Source organism: Scyliorhinus torazame, chromosome 14 (genome assembly GCF_047496885.1).
Source record: "Scyliorhinus torazame isolate Kashiwa2021f chromosome 14, sScyTor2.1, whole genome shotgun sequence".
Lineage (NCBI taxonomy): Eukaryota > Metazoa > Chordata > Chondrichthyes > Carcharhiniformes > Scyliorhinidae > Scyliorhinus > Scyliorhinus torazame.
The window spans coordinates 9,648,507-9,668,606 of NC_092720.1; the positions used below are offsets into that span (position 1 = coordinate 9,648,507).

General features: G+C 51.0%; 1 protein-coding gene across 4 annotated transcripts in view; it reads left to right on the plus strand.

Annotated features, from left to right (window-relative positions):
• Positions 1 to 20,100, plus strand: part of LOC140389516 (uncharacterized) — a 169,443-nt gene that overhangs the window by 17,389 nt on the left and 131,954 nt on the right. For all 4 annotated transcript variants that reach the window (XR_011934411.1, XM_072473689.1, XM_072473688.1 and 1 more), the window contains exon 4: positions 8,792 to 8,843. Coding sequence is in view for 3 of the 4 variants with exons in the window: in XM_072473689.1 (XP_072329790.1) it covers positions 8,792 to 8,843 (52 nt within the window). In the remaining variant the exon portion in view is untranslated. The remainder of the gene's footprint in view (positions 1 to 8,791; positions 8,844 to 20,100) is intronic.

Genomic DNA, 20,100 nt, shown 5'->3' on the forward strand with positions numbered 1-20,100 from the left:
CTCTGTATGTAACCCCGTGCTGTACCTGTCCTGGGAGTCTTTGATGAGGACAGTGTCGAGGGAGCTTCGCTCTGTATCTAACCCCATGCTGTACCTGTCCTGGGAGTGTTTGATGGGGACAGGGTAGAGGGGGCTTTATTCTGTATCTAACCCCGTGCTGTATCTGTCCTGAGAGTGTTTGATGGGGACAGTGTAGAGAGAGCATTACTCTGTATCTCACCCCGTGCTGTACCTGTCCTGGGAGTGTTTGATGGGGAGAGTGTAGAGAAAGCTTTAATTTCTATCTAAACCCGTGCTGCGCCTGTCTGGGATTGTTTGATGGGTCAGTGTTGAGGGAGCTTTACTTTGTATCTAACCCCGTGCTGTACCTGTCCTGGGAGTGTTTGATGGGGACAGTGTAGAGGGAGCTTTACTCTGTATCTAACCCGTGCAGGACCTGTCCTGAAAGTGTTTGATGGGTCAGTGTAGAGGGAGCTTTACTCTGTATCTAACCCCGTGCAGTACCTGTCCTGGGAGTGTTTGATGGGTCAGTGTAGAGGGAGCTTTGCTCTGTATCTAATCCCGTGCTGTACCTGTCCTGGGAGTGTTTGATGGGGACAGGGTAGAGGGGACATTATTCTGTATCTAACCCCGTGCTGTATCTGTCCTGAGAGTGTTTGATGGGGACAGTGTAGAGGGAACTTTACTCTGTATCTAACCCCGTGCTGTACCTGTCCTGGGAGTGTTTAATGAGGACACTGTAGAGGGAGCTTTACTATGTATCTCACCCCGTGCTGCACCAGTCCTGGGAGTGATTGATGGGGACAGTGTAGAGGGAGCTTTACTCTGTATCTAACCCCGTGCTGTACCAGTCCTGGGAGAGTTTGATGGGCACAGTGAAGAGGAAGCTTTACACTGTATCTCACCCTGTGCTGTACCTGTCCTGGGAGTGTTTGATGGGGACAGTGTAGAGGGAGCTTCACTCTGTATCTCACCCCGTGCTGTACCTGTCCTGGGAGTGATTGATGGGGACAGGGTAGAGGGGACATTATTCTGTATCTAACCCCGTGCTGTTTCTGTCCTGAGAGTGTTTGATGGGGACAGTGTAGAGGGAACTTTACTCTGTATCTAATCCCGTGCTGTACCTGTCCTGGGAGTGTTTGATGGGGACAGGGTAGAGGGGACATTATTCTGTATCTAACCCCGTGCTGTATCTGTCCAGGAGTGTTTGATGGGGACAGTGTAGTGGGAGCTTTACTCTGAATCTAACCCCGTGCTGTACCTGTCCTGGGAGTGTTTGATTGGGACAGTGTAGAGGGAGCTTTACTCTGTATCTAACCCCGTGCAGTATCTGTCCTGGGAGTGTTTGATGGGGACAGTGTAGAGGGAGCTTTACTCTGCATCTAACCCCGAGTTGTACCTGTCCTGGGAGTGTTTGATGGGCACAGTGTAGAGGAAGCTTTACTCTGTATCTAACCCTGTGCTGTACCTGTCCTGGGAGTGTTTGAGGGGGTCAGTGTAGAGGGCGCTTTACTCTGTATCTAACCCCGTGCTGTTCCTGTCCTGGGAGTGTTTGATGGGGACAGTGCAGAGGGAGCTTTACTCTGTGTCTAACCCCATACTGTACCTGTCCTGGGAGTGTTTGAGGGGGACAGTGTAGAGGGAGCTTTACTCTGTATCTAACCCCGTCCTGTACCTGTCCTGGGAGTGTTTGATGGGGCAAGTGTAGAGGGAGCTTTACTCTGTATCTAACCCCGTGCTGTACCTGTCCTGGGAGTGTTTGATGGGGACAGTGTAGAGGGAGCTTCATTCTGTATCTAACCCCGTGCTGTACCTGTCCTGGGAGTGTTTGATGGGGACAGTGTAGAGGGAGCTTTACTCTGTATCTAACCCTGTGCTGTACCTCTCCGGGGAAAGTATGATGGAAACAGTGTAGAGGGAGCTTTACTCTGTGTCTAACCCCGTGCTGTACCTGCCCTGCGAGTGTTTGAGGGGGACAGTGTAGAGGGAGCTTTACTCTGTATCTAACGCCGTGCTGCACCAGTCCTGGGAGTGTTTGATGGGGACAGTGTAGAGGGAGCTTTACTCTGTATCTAACCCCGTGCTGTACCTGTCCTGGGAGTCTTTGATGAGGACAGTGTCGAGGGAACTTTGCTCTGTATCTTATCCCATGCTGTACCTGTCCTGGGAGTGTTTGTTGTGGACAGTGTAGAGGGAGCTTTACTCTGTATCTAACCCTGTGCAGTACCTGTCCAGGGAGTGTTTAATGAGGGCACTGTAGAGGGAGCTTTACTCTGTATCTAACCCCGTGCTGTACCTGTCCTGGGAGCGTTTGATGGGGACAGTGTAGAGGGAGCTTCACTCTGTATCTCACCCCGTGCTGTACCTGTCCTGGGAGTGTTTGATGGGGACAGGGTAGAGGGGACATTATTCTGTATCTAACCCCGTGCTGTAGCTATCCTGAGAGTGTTTGATGGGGACAGTGTAGAGGGAACTTTACTCTGTATCTAATCCCGTGCTGTACCTGTCCTGGGAGTGTTTGATGGGGACAGGGTAGAGGGGACATTTTTCTGTATCTAACCCCGTGCTGTATCTGTCCTGAGAGTGTTTGATGGGGAGAGTGTCGAGGGAGCTTTACTCTGTATCTAACCCCGTGCTGTACCTGTCCTGGGACTGTTTGGTGGGGACAGTGGAGCGGGAGCTTTACTCTGTATCTAACCCCGTGCAGTACCTGTCCTGGGAGTGTTTGATGGGTCAGTGTAGAGGGAGCTTTACTCTGTATCTAACCCCGTGCTGTACCTGTCCAGGAGTGTTTGATGGGGACAGTGTCGTGGGAGCTTTACTCTGAATCTAACCCCGTGCTGTACCTGTCCAGGGAGTGTTTGATTGGGACAATGTAGAGGGAGCTTTACTCTGTATCTAACCCCGTGCAGTATCTGTCCTGGGAGTGTTTGATGGGGACAGTGTAGAGGGAGCTTTACTCTGTATCTAACCCCGTGCAGTACCTGTCCTGGGAGTGTTTGATGGGGACAGTGCAGAGGGAGCTTTACTCTGTGTCTAACCCCGTGCTGTACCTGTCCTGGGAGTGCTTGAGGGGGACAGTGTAGAGGGAGCTTTACTCTGTATCTAACCCCGTCCTGTACCTGTCCTGTGAGTGTTTGATGGGGACAGTGCAGAGGGAGCTTTACTCTGTGTCTAACCCCGTGCTGTACCTGTCCTGGGAGTGTTTGATGGGGACAGTGTAGAGGGAGCTTCACTCTGTATCTAACCCCGTGCTGTACTTGTCCTGGGAGTGTTTGATGGGGACAGTGTAGAGGGAGCTTTACTCTGTATCAAACCCCGTGCTGCACCAGTCCTGGGAGTGATTGATGGGGACAGTGTCGAGGGAGCTTTACTCTGTATCTAACCCCGTGCTGCACCAGTCCTGGGAGTGTTTCATGGGGACAGTGTAGAGGGAGCTTTACTCTGTATCTAACCCCGTGCTGTACCTGTCCGGGGAAAGTTTGATGGGGACAGTGTAGAGGGAGCTTTACTCTGTATCTAACCCCGTGCTGCACCAGTCCTGGGAGTGTTTGATGGGGACAGAGTAGAGGGAGCTTTACTCTGTATCTAACCCCGTGCTGTACCTGTCCTGGGAGTCTTTGATGAGGACAGTGTCGAGGGAACTTTGCTCTGTATCTAATCCCGTGCTGTACCTGTCCTGGGAGTGTTTGTTGGGGACAGTGTAGAGGGAGCTTTACTCTGTATCTAACCCTGTGCAGTACCTGTCCAGGGAGTGTTTAATGAGGGCACTGTAGAGGGAGCTTTACTCTGTATCTAACCCCGTGCAGTACCTGTCCTGGGAGTGTTTGATGGGTCAGTGTAGAGGCAGCTTTACCCTGTATCTAATCCCGTGCTGTACCTGTCCCAGGAGTGTTTGATGGGGACAGTGTAGAGGGAGCTTTACTCTGAATCTAACCCCGTGCTGTACCTGTCCTGGGAGTGTTTGATGGGGAGAGTGTCGATGGAGCTTTACTCTGTATCTAACCCCGTGCTGTACCTGTCCTGGGAGTGTTTGATGGGGACAGTGTAGCGGGAGCTTTACTCTGTATCTAACCCCGTGCTGTACCTGTCCTGGGAGTGTTTGATGGGGACATTGTAGAGGGAGCTTTACTCTGTATCTAACCCCATGCTGCACCAGTCCTGGGAGTGTTTGATGGGGACAGTGTAGAGGGAGCTTTACTCTGTATCTAACCCCGTGCTGTACCTGTCCTGGGAGTCTTTGATGAGGACAGTGTCGAGGGAGCTTTGCTCTGTATCTAACCCCATGCTGTACCTCTCCTGGGAGTGTTTGATGGGGACAGGGTAGAGGGGGCTTTATTCTGTATCTAACCCCGTGCTGTTTCTGTCCTGAGAGTGTTTGATGGGGACAGTGTAGAGGGAGCATTACTCTGTATCTCAACACGTGCTTTACCTCTCCTGTGAGTGTTTGTTGGGGACAGTGTAGAGGGAGCTTCACTCTGTATCTCACCCCGTGCTGTACCTGTCCTGGGAGTGTTTGATGGGGAGAGTGTCGAGGGAGCTTTACTCTGTATCTAACCCCGTGCTGTACCAGTCCTGGGAGTGTTTGATGGGGACAGTGTAGAGAAAGCTTTAATTTCTATCTAAACCCGTGCTGCGCCTGTCTGGGATTGTTTGATGGGGACAGTGTAGAGGGAGCTTTACTCTGTATCTAACCCCGTGCTGTACCTGTCCTGGGAGTGTTTAATGGGGACAGTGTAGAGGGAGCTTTACTCTGAATCTAACCCCGTGCAGTACCTGTCCTGGGAGTGTTTGATGGGTCAGTGTAGAGGGAGCTTTACTCTGTATCCAGCCCCGTGCTGTACCTGTCCTGGGAGTGTTTGATGGGGACAGTGTCGAAGGAGCTTTACTCTGTATCTAACCCCGTGCTGTACCAATCCTGGGAGTGTTTGATGGGGACAGTGTAGAGGGAGCTTTACTCTGTATCTAACCCCGTGCTGTACCTGTCCTGGGAGTGTTTGATGGGGACAGTGTAGAGGGAGCTTTACTCTGTATCTAACCCCGTGCTGTACCTGTACTGGGAGTGTTTGATGGGGACAGTGTAGAAGGAGCTTTACTCTGTATCTAACCCCGTGCTGTACCAATCCTGGGAGTGTTTGATGGGGACAGTGTAGAGGGAGCTTTACTCTGTATCTAACACCGTGCTGTACCTGTCCTGGGAGTGTTTGATGTGACACAGTGGACTGTATCTTAATCTCGCTGTCTAACTCTAAGCTACAATCCATCTATAGAGTCTATCAGCCTCTTTAAACGACAACTGAAATGCTCAGATCTGAAACTACAGCAGTGTCCCAACGAACACGGGATAATCTCTGGAGAAAAATGCAGAGTGGATCATTCTGATGTGATACAAATTATATTCAGAACAACAACCCAGTCACTTGGAGCCCGGCTAGTTTATAATTTCTGGATCAGTCTTGCGCTGTCACTCCATATAGTGATACTCAAATCACTGCTGTCCTTACATAACTCACAGCAAAGATTCATCCCAATGAGCAAGAAAGACGATGAACAGGATGAATCATCTGGGGCCCGCTAAATTTCAAGGAGTGTATTTGATTTGGGGCGGCATGGTAGCACAGTGGTTAGTACTGCGACCTCACAGCACCAGGGACCCAATTTGCACGTTCTCCCCGTGTCTGTTTGGGTTTCCTCCGGTTTCCTCCCACAGTCCACAGATTGCAGGTGAGGTGGATTGGCCGTGATCAAATGCTCCTTAGTGTCCAAAAATGGTTCGGTGGGGCCCACTTTCGGAGGATCAGTGCAGGCTCGCTGGGCCAATTGGGATTCCGTGATAGGCTGGCGCCGCAGTAGATGTGCCACTCTTTTTCAAATGTTGCCCAGTTGACTGCGATGTTTTCGTAAACCACGAGCGGGTGAATGCGGCGAAGTCCCTGTGCCATTCTGTCAACTGCTGACACCATGTAGAAGTATTAGATACCCAGGGACTAACAACACTAGATGTTTATCAACAGTCACTGAGCAGCTGTTACTCACTGTGTTGCTGTCCGTGCTCCAGGAGAACACATGCGCTCCTGACACGTGACCCCTGCAGTGGCTGCTTCATTCCAATATCCACTTGGCCAATCGGTCTACACTCACAATCACCAGGGAAACGGCTCACAAGTCCCCAGGACCTGATGGCCTGCTTCCTCGGGTCTCAAAAGAATTGGCTGACAGCGGCATAGTGGCGTTATCATTGGACTAGTATTCCAGAGACCCAGGGCAATGCTCCTGGGGTCCTGGTTTCAAATCCCGCCACTGCAGATGGTGAAATTTGAATTGTAAATAAAATCTGGGATTAAAAGTCTAATGATGATCATGAAACCATTGTCGATTGTCGTAAAAACCCATCTGGTTCACTAATGTCCCTTAGGGAAGGAAATCTGCCGTCCTTACCTGGTCTGGCCTACATGAGACCCACAGCAATGTAGTTGACTATTAAATGTCCTCGTGGATGGGCAATAAATGCCGACCGAGCCAGTGATGCCCACATCCCAAGCATGAATAAAAAAAAAGTTAGCCTAACATCAGTCACAGGGAAATTGCTAAAATCCAGTATGAAGGAGCAGAATAGTTAGAAAATGATCGGGCAGAGTTAATATGAAAAGAAAATGGTGTTCAACTAATTTCTCAGAATTAATGGGGGAAGTAAGAAGCAGGGTGCTTTGTGTAGCTTTGGTGTGTGTGATTGCGAAAAGGAATTTGATAAGGGGCCAGGTTAATGGTTACTCCGAAAGACAAGAGCTCGTGGTGTAGGGGGTCACATTAACATGGATGAAGGACTGATTGGCTAACAAGAAGCAGAGTCGATTTTGATTTATTGTCACGTGTACCGAGGTGCAGTGAAAAGTATTGTTCTGTGTACAGTCCAGGCAGATCGGGAAGCATACGGAGTGTGGTACTACACAGTAGAGAAGATGTGTGGCGACATCAGTTCAGTCCATAAGAGGGTCATTCAGCAGTCTGGTAACAGCAGGGAACAAGCTGTTTTTGAGTCTGTTCGTGCGTGTTCTCAGACTTCTGTATCTCCTGCCCGATGGAAGAAGTTGGAAGGAGTGAGTAAGCCGGGTGGGAGGGATCTTTGATTATGCTGCCCGCTTTCCCCAGGCAGCGGGAGGTGTAGATGGAGTCAATGGATGGGAGGCAGGTTCGTGTGATGGACTGGGCTGTGCTCACGACTCTCTGAAATTTCTTACGGTCTTGGGCCGAGCAGTTGCCAGACCAGGCTGTGATGCAGCCCGATAGGATGCTTTCTATGGTGCATCTGTAAAAGTTGGTGAGAGTCAATGTAGGCATGCTAAATATCCTTTGTTCCATGAGGAAGTATAGGCACAATTGTGCTTTCTTGGTCATATTGGCGGACCAGGACAGAGTTTTGGTGATGTTCACACCTAGGAATTTGAAGCTGTTAACCATCTCCACCTCGGCCCCGTTGATGCAGACAGGGGTGTGTACAGTACTTTGCTTCCTGAAGTCAATGACCAGCTCTTTAGTATTGCTGACATCGAAGGAGAGATTGTTGTCGTTACACCACTCCACTAGGTTCTCTATCTCCCTCCTGTACTCTGACTCATCGTTGTTTGAGATCTGACCCACTAGGGTCGTGTCATCAGGAAACTTGTAGATGCCACACAGCAGGGATAATTGGGTAATTTTCAGATTGGGCAAAATTTAAAGAGTGCAGTGCCACAGGGATCAATGCTGGAGTCGCAACTATTTACAATTTACACCAATGATTCGGGTGAAAGGACCGGATATAGAGGAGCTAATTTTGCCGATGACACTAAGGTAGGAACTGAGGTAGGGAAGTAAGTTGGCAAGAGGAGGTAGAGAGTCTGTAAAGGGATATGGAGAAGGTAAATGAGTTGGCAAAACATTGGCAGATGAAGTATAATATGGGAAAAGGTGAACTGGTCCACTTTGGCAGGAAGAATAGAGAAACAGAATATTATTTAAATGCAAATTGCAGAACTCTTCTTCTTTTGACTAAGATGAGATGCAATGCCTGTTCTTGTCAGCTTGAATCCTGTACATTTCATTTCGGAGGACAATGGATTAGATTCAGAGAACCATAGAATCCCTACTGTGCAGAAGGCGGCCATTTGGCCCATCGAGACTCCCCGAAAGAGCACCCTACCTAGGTCCACTCCCCTGCCCTTTCCCCGTAATACCACCTAACCCGCACACCTTTGGGCTGTGGGAGGAAACCGGAGCACCCGGAGGAAACTCAAGCAGACGCGGGGAGAACGTGCAAACTCCACATAGACAGACCCCAAGCTGGCTACAAACCCGGGTCCCTGGCGCTGTGAGGCAGCAGTGCTAGCCACTGTGACACCGTGATTCAATTTGGATTTGAATTGTTTTTGGGGTAAGAAAGGAGATGGATTAAGTCCTTGCCCTGTCCACTTTGCACATTGGTTTTGTAACTTAAAGGAAGGAAGGAATAACATTTAAAAAAGCTCTGAGATACAGAGGGATCTGGGCATACTGGTACATGAATCCTACTGTGCAAGAACCACAAGTGATTAGGGAGACAATTGGGATGTGGTAAGTGGAGTTGACACCGCAGCAAGATAAGCCATGATCATATTGAATGGCGGAGCAAGCTTGAAGGGGGAATGGCTTGTTCCTGCTCCTAAGCCAAATGTTCCTGTTTCCTGACCCTGCAGCCTACAGATTTTGAAAGACAGTGGGCTGAGAGTATCTGTTGGAACAATGATTAATAATCCATTTGTTTTCTCTCATTCAGAACAAAAAGTTCAAACAGCCCAGCATGACGTTGCAAATGTCAAAAACGTTCGGTAAGTTTGTAAGTGGCCTTCTCCTTCAAAAGAAAATAAATGGGCGGGATTCTCCGTTGCCAGCCGCTGATATCGTAATCGGCGATCAGGCAGAGAATCGATTCCGACACCATAATTGGGGCCGGCGGCGGTTTGCTGCCGGTTTCCGATTCTCCACCCCCTCCAGACCTGCGTGATCGTGCCACGCGCCGCGCGCAGTCGCAATGCCGCTGGCACCTCATTGGCCGGCCCGCTCACGATGCTCCGCCTCTGGTGGGCCGGGTTCTCGGGACGCGGGACACATGTCCTCACACCAATCGTGAACCTGACCCGGCGGCTGCGGAATCTGTGCTGCTGGCCAGGGTGTGGGGTGTGGGGTGGGGGGGGGGGGTAGGGACTTCTGTGAGGGCTGGGTGGACTGGTGTGGGTGGCCAGGAGGTGGGCTGAGGGGTCGCGGATGGCGGGTCGGGTCCGGGACCATGTTGTACGGCGCGACCGCCGCAGGTCGTCAGCCGTGCGCATGCACGGCCCTGGATCCGGGACCCGGCCATTCTCCGGCTGTTTTCAGTGCGGGAAGCGGGGGGGTTCCATTTGGTGTCGGTGCTAGCCATTCACCGGTACCAGAATCGGTGAGGGGTCTGCCCCGATTTTGTTCGCGTAAACCCCCCCCCCCCCCCCCCCCCCCCCCCGCTGATTCTCCATTATAGCCACATTTAGCCGCAGGAACGGGAAATCCTGCCCCATGTGTGGTTAAACCTTCGGGGTCGAAGGCTGCAAACTGCCTCAGTATCGATGGCAGTGCTGATGCCCTGTGGGCAGGTTTCGGAGAGGAATCATACCTGTGCCATCCCCGACAGAGCAGGCAGTTCCGAACACTATCTTGGTGAGGGCGTGGGTACGGGCGATATGTGCTTGCACCTGCAGTATGCAGAGTAGATGCATCGTGGTGCGTGACGTTGCTTTGACATCAGAACTACCATTTCCGACTTTGCCGCTATAGTGAATATCCTCTCTTAAACACCCACAGCTGAGTGTGTGCATTCAGCAACTGTGGTAGTCTGTGTAGAGGTATTACGGTACCTAGTATTGCTGGAACACCATTGGTAGATATTGTATGTTTTCCATTGGTCAAGCTTTAAGGTAGCTCTGCCCTGCAAGGCGGGGTATAAGAGCCCGTGCCGCCCCAGCAGCCTTCATTCTGTACCTGAGCTGCCGGGGGAAACAACTAGCTTATTAACGCCTTCAGTTGGGCTACAACCTCGCTTTAGTGGTCATTGATCGTGCATCAGCAACATGAGAGATCTGCCATCCATGCTATTTAAAGGGACAATTCACGTTGCAGAGTAATTACTCATCAGATTCTGCTGGCTCTTGCTAACTAGTTGGAAGGATTGGGTGGTTGGAGGAGTTCAGAAAGTTGCTACATCGGTTAATGGGATCAAGCTGTCAAAACCAAGACACTGAGCTTTATTTTATTAAGAGAGTTGTTAACTTATTCAGTCTCACAGCTCTCCTCCCACACACCCAGTGTCCCAGAAATCCCCTTCTTGTATATGCTCAGTTAATACCCATTTGCTTTTAACATTAACAATTTAACCAACAAACCTTGGCAACGTTATTTGATGTTCGGATACCGGACCAGACCCCAGGTTTTGTTGGGATAGCAGACGAGAAACCCTAAACAATTTGCAATTTGTAAAACTATAAGGAAAGGATACTGCACACTAGATGCGAAGACTCGGAAAGGATACTGCACACTAGACGCGAAGACTCGGAAAGGATACTGCACACTAGACGCGAAGACTTGGAAAGGATACTGCACACTAGACGCGAAGACTCGGAAAGGATACTGCACACAAGACGCGAAGACTCGGAAAGGATACTGCACACTAGATGCAAAGACTCGGAAAGGACACTGCACACTAGGCACGAAGACTCGGAAAGGATACTGCACACTAGACGCGAAGACTCGGAAAGGATACTGCACACTAGGCACAAAGACTCAGAAAGGATACTGCACACTAGATGCAAAGACTCGGAAAGGACACTGCACACTAGGCACGAAGACTCGGAAAGGATACTGCACACTAGGCACAAAGACTCAGAAAGGATACTGCACACTAGATGCAAAGACTCGGAAAGGACACTGCACACAAGACGCGAAGACTCGGAAAGGACACTGCACACTAGGCACGAAGACCCGGAATGGACACTGCACACTAGGCACGAAGACCCGGAATGGACACTGCACACTAGGCACAAAGACTCGGAAAGGATACTGCACACTAGACGCGAAGACCCGGAATGGATACTGCACACTAGGCACGAAGACTCGGAAAGGATACTGCACACTAGGCACAAAGACTCGGAAAGGATACTGCACACTAGGCACGAAGACTCGGAAAGGATACTGCACACTAGGCACGAAGACTCGGAAAGGATACTGCACACTAGGCACGAAGACTCGGAAAGGATACTGCACACTAGGCACGAAGACTCGGAAAGGATACTGCACACTAGGCACAAAGACTCGGAAAGGATACTGCACACTAGACGCGAAGACTTGGAAAGGATACTGCACACTAGGCACAAAGACTCGGAAAGGATACTGCACACGAGGCACGAAGACACGGAAAGGATACTGCACACAAGACGCGAAGACTCGGAAAGGACACTGCACACAAGACGCGAAGACTTGGAAAGGATACTGCACACAAGACGCGAAGACTCGGAAAGGATACTGCACACTAGGCACGAAGACTCGGAAAGGATACTGCACACAAGACGCGAAGACTTGGAAAGGATACTGCACACTACGCAGGAAGACTCGGAAAGGATACTGCACACAAGACGCGAAGACTCGGAAAGGATACTGCACACAAGACGCGAAGACTCGGAAAGGACACTGCACACTAGGCACGAAGACTCGGAAAGGATACTGCACACAAGACGCGAAGACTCGGAAAGGACACTGCACACTAGGCACGAAGACTCGGAATGGATACTGCACACAAGACGCGAAGACTCGGAAAGGACACTGCACACAAGACGCGAAGACTCGGAAAGGACACTGCACACTAGGCACGAAGACTCGGAAAGGATACTGCACACAAGACGCGAAGACTCGGAAATGACACTGCACACTAGGCACGAAGACTCGGAAAGGATACTGCACACAAGACGCGAAGACTTGGAAAGGATACTGCACACTACGCAGGAAGACTCGGAAAGGATACTGCACACTAGACGCGAAGACTCGGAAAGGATACTGCACACTACGCAGGAAGACTCGGAAAGGACACTGCACACTAGGCACGAAGACTCGGAAAGGATACTGCACACAAGACGCGAAGACTTGGAAAGGATACTGCACACTACGCAGGAAGACTCGGAAAGGATACTGCACACTAGACGCGAAGACTCGGAAAGGATACTGCACACTACGCAGGAAGACTCGGAAAGGACACTGCACACTAGGCACGAAGACACGGAAAGGATACTGCACACTACGCAGGAAGACTCGGAAAGGACACTGCACACTACGCAGGAAGACTCGGAAAGGATACTGCACTCTAGGCACAAAGACTCGGAAAGGATACTGCACGCTAGGCACGAAGACACGGAATGGATACTGCACACAAGACGCGAAGACTCGGAAAGGATACTGCACACAAGACGCGAAGACTCGGAAAGGATACTGCACACTACGCAGGAAGACTCGGAAAGGATACTGCACTCTAGGCACAAAGACACGGAATGGATACTGCACACTACGCAGGAAGACTCGGAAAGGATACTGCACACAAGACGCGAAGACTCGGAAAGGATACTGCACTCTAGGCACAAAGACTCGGAAAGGATACTGCACACTAGGCACGAAGACTCGGAAAGGATACAGCACACAAGACGCGAAGACTCGGAAAGGATTCTGCACACTAGGCACGAAGACAAGGAAAGGATACTGCACACTAGGCACGAAGACTCGGAAAGGATACTGCACACTAGGCACGAAGACTCGGAAAGGATACTGCACACTAGACGCGAAGACTCAGAAAGGATACTGCACACTAGGCACGAAGACTCGGAAAGGATACTGCACACTAGGCACGAAGACTCGGAAAGGATACTGCACACTAGGCACGAAGACTCGGAAAGGATACTGCACACTACGCACGAAGACTCGGAAAGGATACTGCACACGACGCAGGAAGACACGGAATGGATACTGCACACTACGCATGAAGACTCGGAAAGGATACTGCACACTAGACACGAAGACTCAGAAAGGATACTGCACACTAGGCACGAAGACTCGGAAAGGATACTGCACACTAGGCACGAAGACTCGGAAAGGATACTGCACACTACGCAGGAAGACACGGAATGGATACTGCACACTACGCACGAAGACTCGGAAAGGATACTGCACACTACGCACGAAGACTCGGAAAGGATACTGCACACTACGCACGAAGACTCGGAAAGGATACTGCACACTACGCACGAAGACTCGGAAAGGATACTGCACACAAGACGCGAAGACTCGGAAAGGATACTGCACACAAGACGCGAAGACTCGGAAAGGATACTGCACACTAGGCACGAAGACCCGGAAAGGACACTGCACACTAGACGCGAAGACTCGGAAAGGATACTGCACACTAGGCACGAAGACCCGGAAAGGATACTGCACACTAGGCACGAAGACTCGGAAAGGATACTGCACACTAGGCACAAAGACACGGAATGGATACTGCACACTACGCAGGAAGACTCGGAAAGGACACTGCACACTAGACGCGAAGACACGGAATGGATACTGCACACAAGACGCGAAGACTCGGAAAGGATACTGCACACAAGACGCGAAGACTCGGAAAGGATACTGCACACTAGGCACGAAGACTCGGAAAGGATACTGCACACTAGGCACGAAGACACGGAAAGGATACTGCACACTACGCAGGAAGACTCGGAAAGGATACTGCACTCTAGGCACGAAGACACGGAAAGGATACTGCACACTAGGCACGAAGACTCGGAAAGGATACTGCACTCTAGGCACGAAGACTCGGAAAGGATACTGCACACTAGGCACGAAGACTCGGAAAGGATACTGCACACAAGACGCGAAGACTCGGAAAGGACACTGCACACAAGACGCGAAGACTCGGAAAGGATACTGCACACTAGGCACGAAGACTCGGAAAGGATACTGCACACTAGGCACGAAGACTCGGAAAGGATACTGCACACTAGGCACAAAGACTCGGAAAGGATACTGCACACTAGACACGAAGACTCGGAAAGGATACTGCACACTAGACGCGAAGACTTGGAAAGGATACTGCACACTAGACGCGAAGACTTGGAAAGGATACTGCACACAAGACGCGAAGACTTGGAAAGGATACTGCACACTAGACACGAAGACTCGGAAAGGATACTGCACACTAGACGCGAAGACTTGGAAAGGATACTGCACACTAGACACGAAGACTCGGAAAGGATACTGCACACTAGACACGAAGACTCGGAAAGGATACTGCACACTAGACGCGAAGACTTGGAAAGGATACTGCACACAAGACGCGAAGACTCGGAAAGGATACTGCACACTAGGCACGAAGACTCGGAAAGGATACTGCACACAAGACGCGAAGACTCGGAAAGGATACTGCACACTAGGCACGAAGACTCGGAAAGGATACTGCACTCTAGGCACAAAGACTCGGAAAGGATACTGCACACAAGACGCGAAGACTCGGAAAGGACACTGCACACTAGGCACGAAGACACGGAATGGACACTGCACACTAGGCACGAAGACTCGGAAAGGATACTGCACACAAGACGCGAAGACTCGGAAAGGACACTGCACACTAGGCACGAAGACACGGAATGGACACTGCACACTAGGCACGAAGACACGGAATGGATACTGCACACTAGGCACGAAGACTCGGAAAGGATACTGCACACTAGGCACGAAGACACGGAATGGATACTGCACACTCGGCACGAAGACACGGAATGGACACTGCACACTAGACGCGAAGACTCGGAAAGGATACTGCACACAAGACGCGAAGACTCGGAATGGACACTGCACACTAGACGCGAAGACTCGGAAAGGATACTGCACACAAGACGCGAAGACTCGGAAAGGACACTGCACACTAGGCACGAAGACACGGAATGGACACTGCACACTAGGCACGAAGACTCGGAAAGGATACTGCACACAAGACGCGAAGACTCGGAAAGGACACTGCACACTAGGCACGAAGACTCGGAAAGGATACTGCACACTAGACGCGAAGACTCGGAAAGGATACTGCACACTAGACGCGAAGACTCGGAAAGGATACTGCACACTAGGCACGAAGACACGGAATGGATACTGCACACTACGCAGGAAGACTCGGAAAGGATACTGCACACTAGGCACGAAGACACGGAATGGACACTGCACACTAGACGCGAAGACTCGGAAAGGATACTGCACACAAGACGCGAAGACTCGGAAAGGATACTGCACACAAGACGCGAAGACACGGAATGGACACTGCACACTAGGCACGAAGACTCGGAAAGGATACTGCACACTAGGCACGAAGACTCGGAAAGGATACTGCACACTAGGCACAAAGACACGGAATGGATACTGCACACTACGCAGGAAGACTCGGAAAGGACACTGCACACTAGACGCGAAGACACGGAATGGATACTGCACACAAGACGCGAAGACTCGGAAAGGATACTGCACACAAGACGCGAAGACTCGGAAAGGATACTGCACACTAGGCACGAAGACTCGGAATGGATACTGCACACTACGCAGGAAGACTCGGAAAGGATACTGCACACTAGGCACGAAGACACGGAATGGACACTGCACACTAGACGCGAAGACTCGGAAAGGATACTGCACACAAGACGCGAAGACTCGGAAAGGATACTGCACACTACGCAGGAAGACTCGGAAAGGATACTGCACACAAGACGCGAAGACTCGGAAAGGACACTGCACACAAGACGCGAAGACTCGGAAAGGACACTGCACACTAGGCACGAAGACACGGAATGGATACTGCACACAAGACGCGAAGACCCGGAAAGGATACTGCACACTAGACGCGAAGACTCGGAAAGGACACTGCACTCTAGGCACGAAGACTCGGAAAGGATACTGCACACAAGACGCGAAGACTCGGAAAGGATACTGCACACTAGGCACGAAGACTCGGAAAGGATACTGCACACTAGGCACGAAGACACGGAAAGGATACTGCACACTAGGCACGAAGACTCGGAAAGGATACTGCACACTAGGCACGAAGACTCGGAAAGGATACTGCACACTAGGCACGAAGACTTGGAAAGGATACTGCACACTAGGCACAAAGACTCGGAAAGGATACTGCACACTAGACACGAAGACTCGGAAAGGATACTGCACACTAGGCACGAAGACTCGGAATGGACACTGCACACTAGGCACGAAGACTCGGAAAGGATACTGCACACTAGGCACGAAGACTCAGAAAGGATACTGCACACTAGGCACGAAGACTCGGAAAGGATACTGCACACTAGGCATGAAGACTCAGAAAGGATACTGCACTCTAGGCACGAAGACTCGGAAAGGATACTGCACACTAGACGCGAAGACTTGGAAAGGATACTGCACACTAGGCACAAAGACTCGGAAAGGATACTGCACACTAGGCACGAAGACACGGAAAGGATACTGCACTCTAGGCACAAAGACTCGGAAAGGATACTGCACACAAGACGCGAAGACTCGGAAAGGACACTGCACACAAGACGCGAAGACTTGGAAAGGATACTGCACACAAGACGCGAAGACTCGGAAAGGACACTGCACACTAGGCACGAAGACACGGAATGGACACTGCACACTAGGCACGAAGACACGGAATGGATACTGCACACTAGGCACGAAGACTCGGAAAGGATACTGCACACTAGGCACGAAGACACGGAATGGATACTGCACACTCGGCACGAAGACACGGAATGGACACTGCACACTAGACGCGAAGACTCGGAAAGGATACTGCACACAAGACGCGAAGACTCGGAATGGACACTGCACACTAGACGCGAAGACTCGGAAAGGATACTGCACACAAGACGCGAAGACTCGGAAAGGACACTGCACACTAGGCACGAAGACACGGAATGGATACTGCACACTAGGCACGAAGACACGGAATGGATACTGCACACGAGGCACGAAGACTCGGAAAGGATACTGCACACTAGGCACGAAGACACGGAATGGATACTGCACACTCGGCACGAAGACACGGAATGGACACTGCACACTAGACGCGAAGACTCGGAAAGGATACTGCACACAAGACGCGAAGACTCGGAATGGACACTGCACACTAGACGCGAAGACTCGGAAAGGATACTGCACACAAGACGCGAAGACTCGGAAAGGACACTGCACACTAGGCACGAAGACACGGAATGGACACTGCACACTAGGCACGAAGACTCGGAAAGGATACTGCACACAAGACGCGAAGACTCGGAAAGGACACTGCACACTAGGCACGAAGACTCGGAAAGGATACTGCACACTAGACGCGAAGACTCGGAAAGGATACTGCACACTAGACGCGAAGACTCGGAAAGGATACTGCACATTAGGCATGAAGACACGGAATGGATACTGCACACTACGCAGGAAGACACGGAATGGATACTGCACACTAGGCACGAAGACTCGGAAAGGATACTGCACACTAGGCACGAAGACACGGAATGGATACTGCACACTCGGCACGAAGACACGGAATGGACACTGCACACTAGACGCGAAGACTCGGAAAGGATACTGCACACAAGACGCGAAGACTCGGAATGGACACTGCACACTAGACGCGAAGACTCGGAAAGGATACTGCACACAAGACGCGAAGACTCGGAAAGGACACTGCACACTAGGCACGAAGACACGGAATGGACACTGCACACTAGGCACGAAGACTCGGAAAGGATACTGCACACAAGACGCGAAGACTCGGAAAGGACACTGCACACTAGGCACGAAGACTCGGAAAGGATACTGCACACTAGACGCGAAGACTCGGAAAGGATACTGCACACTAGACGCGAAGACTCGGAAAGGATACTGCACACTAGGCACGAAGACACGGAATGGATACTGCACACTACGCAGGAAGACTCGGAAAGGATACTGCACACTAGGCACGAAGACACGGAATGGACACTGCACACTAGACGCGAAGACTCGGAAAGGATACTGCACACAAGACGCGAAGACTCGGAAAGGATACTGCACACAAGACGCGAAGACACGGAATGGACACTGCACACTAGGCACGAAGACTCGGAAAGGATACTGCACACTAGGCACGAAGACTCGGAAAGGATACTGCACACTAGGCACAAAGACACGGAATGGATACTGCACACTACGCAGGAAGACTCGGAAAGGACACTGCACACTAGACGCGAAGACACGGAATGGATACTGCACACAAGACGCGAAGACTCGGAAAGGATACTGCACACAAGACGCGAAGACTCGGAAAGGATACTGCACACTAGGCACGAAGACTCGGAATGGATACTGCACACTACGCAGGAAGACTCGGAAAGGATACTGCACACTAGGCACGAAGACACGGAATGGACACTGCACACTAGACGCGAAGACTCGGAAAGGATACTGCACACAAGACGCGAAGACTCGGAAAGGATACTGCACACTACGCAGGAAGACTCGGAAAGGATACTGCACACAAGACGCGAAGACTCGGAAAGGACACTGCACACAAGACGCGAAGACTCGGAAAGGACACTGCACACTAGGCACGAAGACACGGAATGGATACTGCACACAAGACGCGAAGACCCGGAAAGGATACTGCACACTAGACGCGAAGACTCGGAAAGGACACTGCACTCTAGGCACGAAGACTCGGAAAGGATACTGCACACAAGACGCGAAGACTCGGAAAGGATACTGCACACTAGGCACGAAGACTCGGAAAGGATACTGCACACTAGGCACGAAGACACGGAAAGGATACTGCACACTAGGCACGAAGACTCGGAAAGGATACTGCACACTAGGCACGAAGACTCGGAAAGGATACTGCACACTAGGCACGAAGACTTGGAAAGGATACTGCACACTAGGCACAAAGACTCGGAAAGGATACTGCACACTAGACACGAAGACTCGGAAAGGTACTGCACACTAGGCACGAAGACTCGGAATGGACACTGCACACTAGGCACGAAGACTCGGAAAGGATACTGCACACTAGGCACGAAGACTCAGAAAGGATACTGCACACTAGGCACGAAGACTCGGAAAGGATACTGCACACTAGGCACGAAGACTCAGAAAGGATACTGCACTCTAGGCACGAAGACTCGGAAAGGATACTGCACACTAGACGCGAAGACTTGGAAAGGATACTGCACACTAGGCACAAAGACTCGGAAAGGATACTGCACACTAGGCACGAAGACACGGAAAGGATACTGCACTCTAGGCACAAAGACTCGGAAAGGATACTGCACACAAGACGCGAAGACTCGGAAAGGACACTGCACACAAGACGCGAAGACTTGGAAAGGATACTGCACACAAGACGCGAAGACTCGGAAAGGACACTGCACACTAGGCACGAAGACACGGAATGGACACTGCACACTAGGCACGAAGACACGGAATGGATACTGCACACTAGGCACGAAGACTCGGAAAGGATACTGCACACTAGGCACGAAGACACGGAATGGATACTGCACACTCGGCACGAAGACACGGAATGGACACTGCACACTAGACGCGAAGACTCGGAAAGGATACTGCACACAAGACGCGAAGACTCGGAATGGACACTGCACACTAGACGCGAAGACTCGGAAAGGATACTGCACACAAGACGCGAAGACTCGGAAAGGACACTGCACACTAGGCACGAAGACACGGAATGGACACTGCACACTAGGCACGAAGACACGGAATGGATACTGCACACTAGGCACGAAGACTCGGAAAGGATACTGCACACTAGGCACGAAGACACGGAATGGATACTGCACACTCGGCACGAAGACACGGAATGGACACTGCACACTAGACGCGAAGACTCGGAAAGGATACTGCACACAAGACGCGAAGACTCGGAAAGGATACTGCACACAAGACGCGAAGACTCGGAAAGGACAATGCACACTAGGCACGAAGACACGG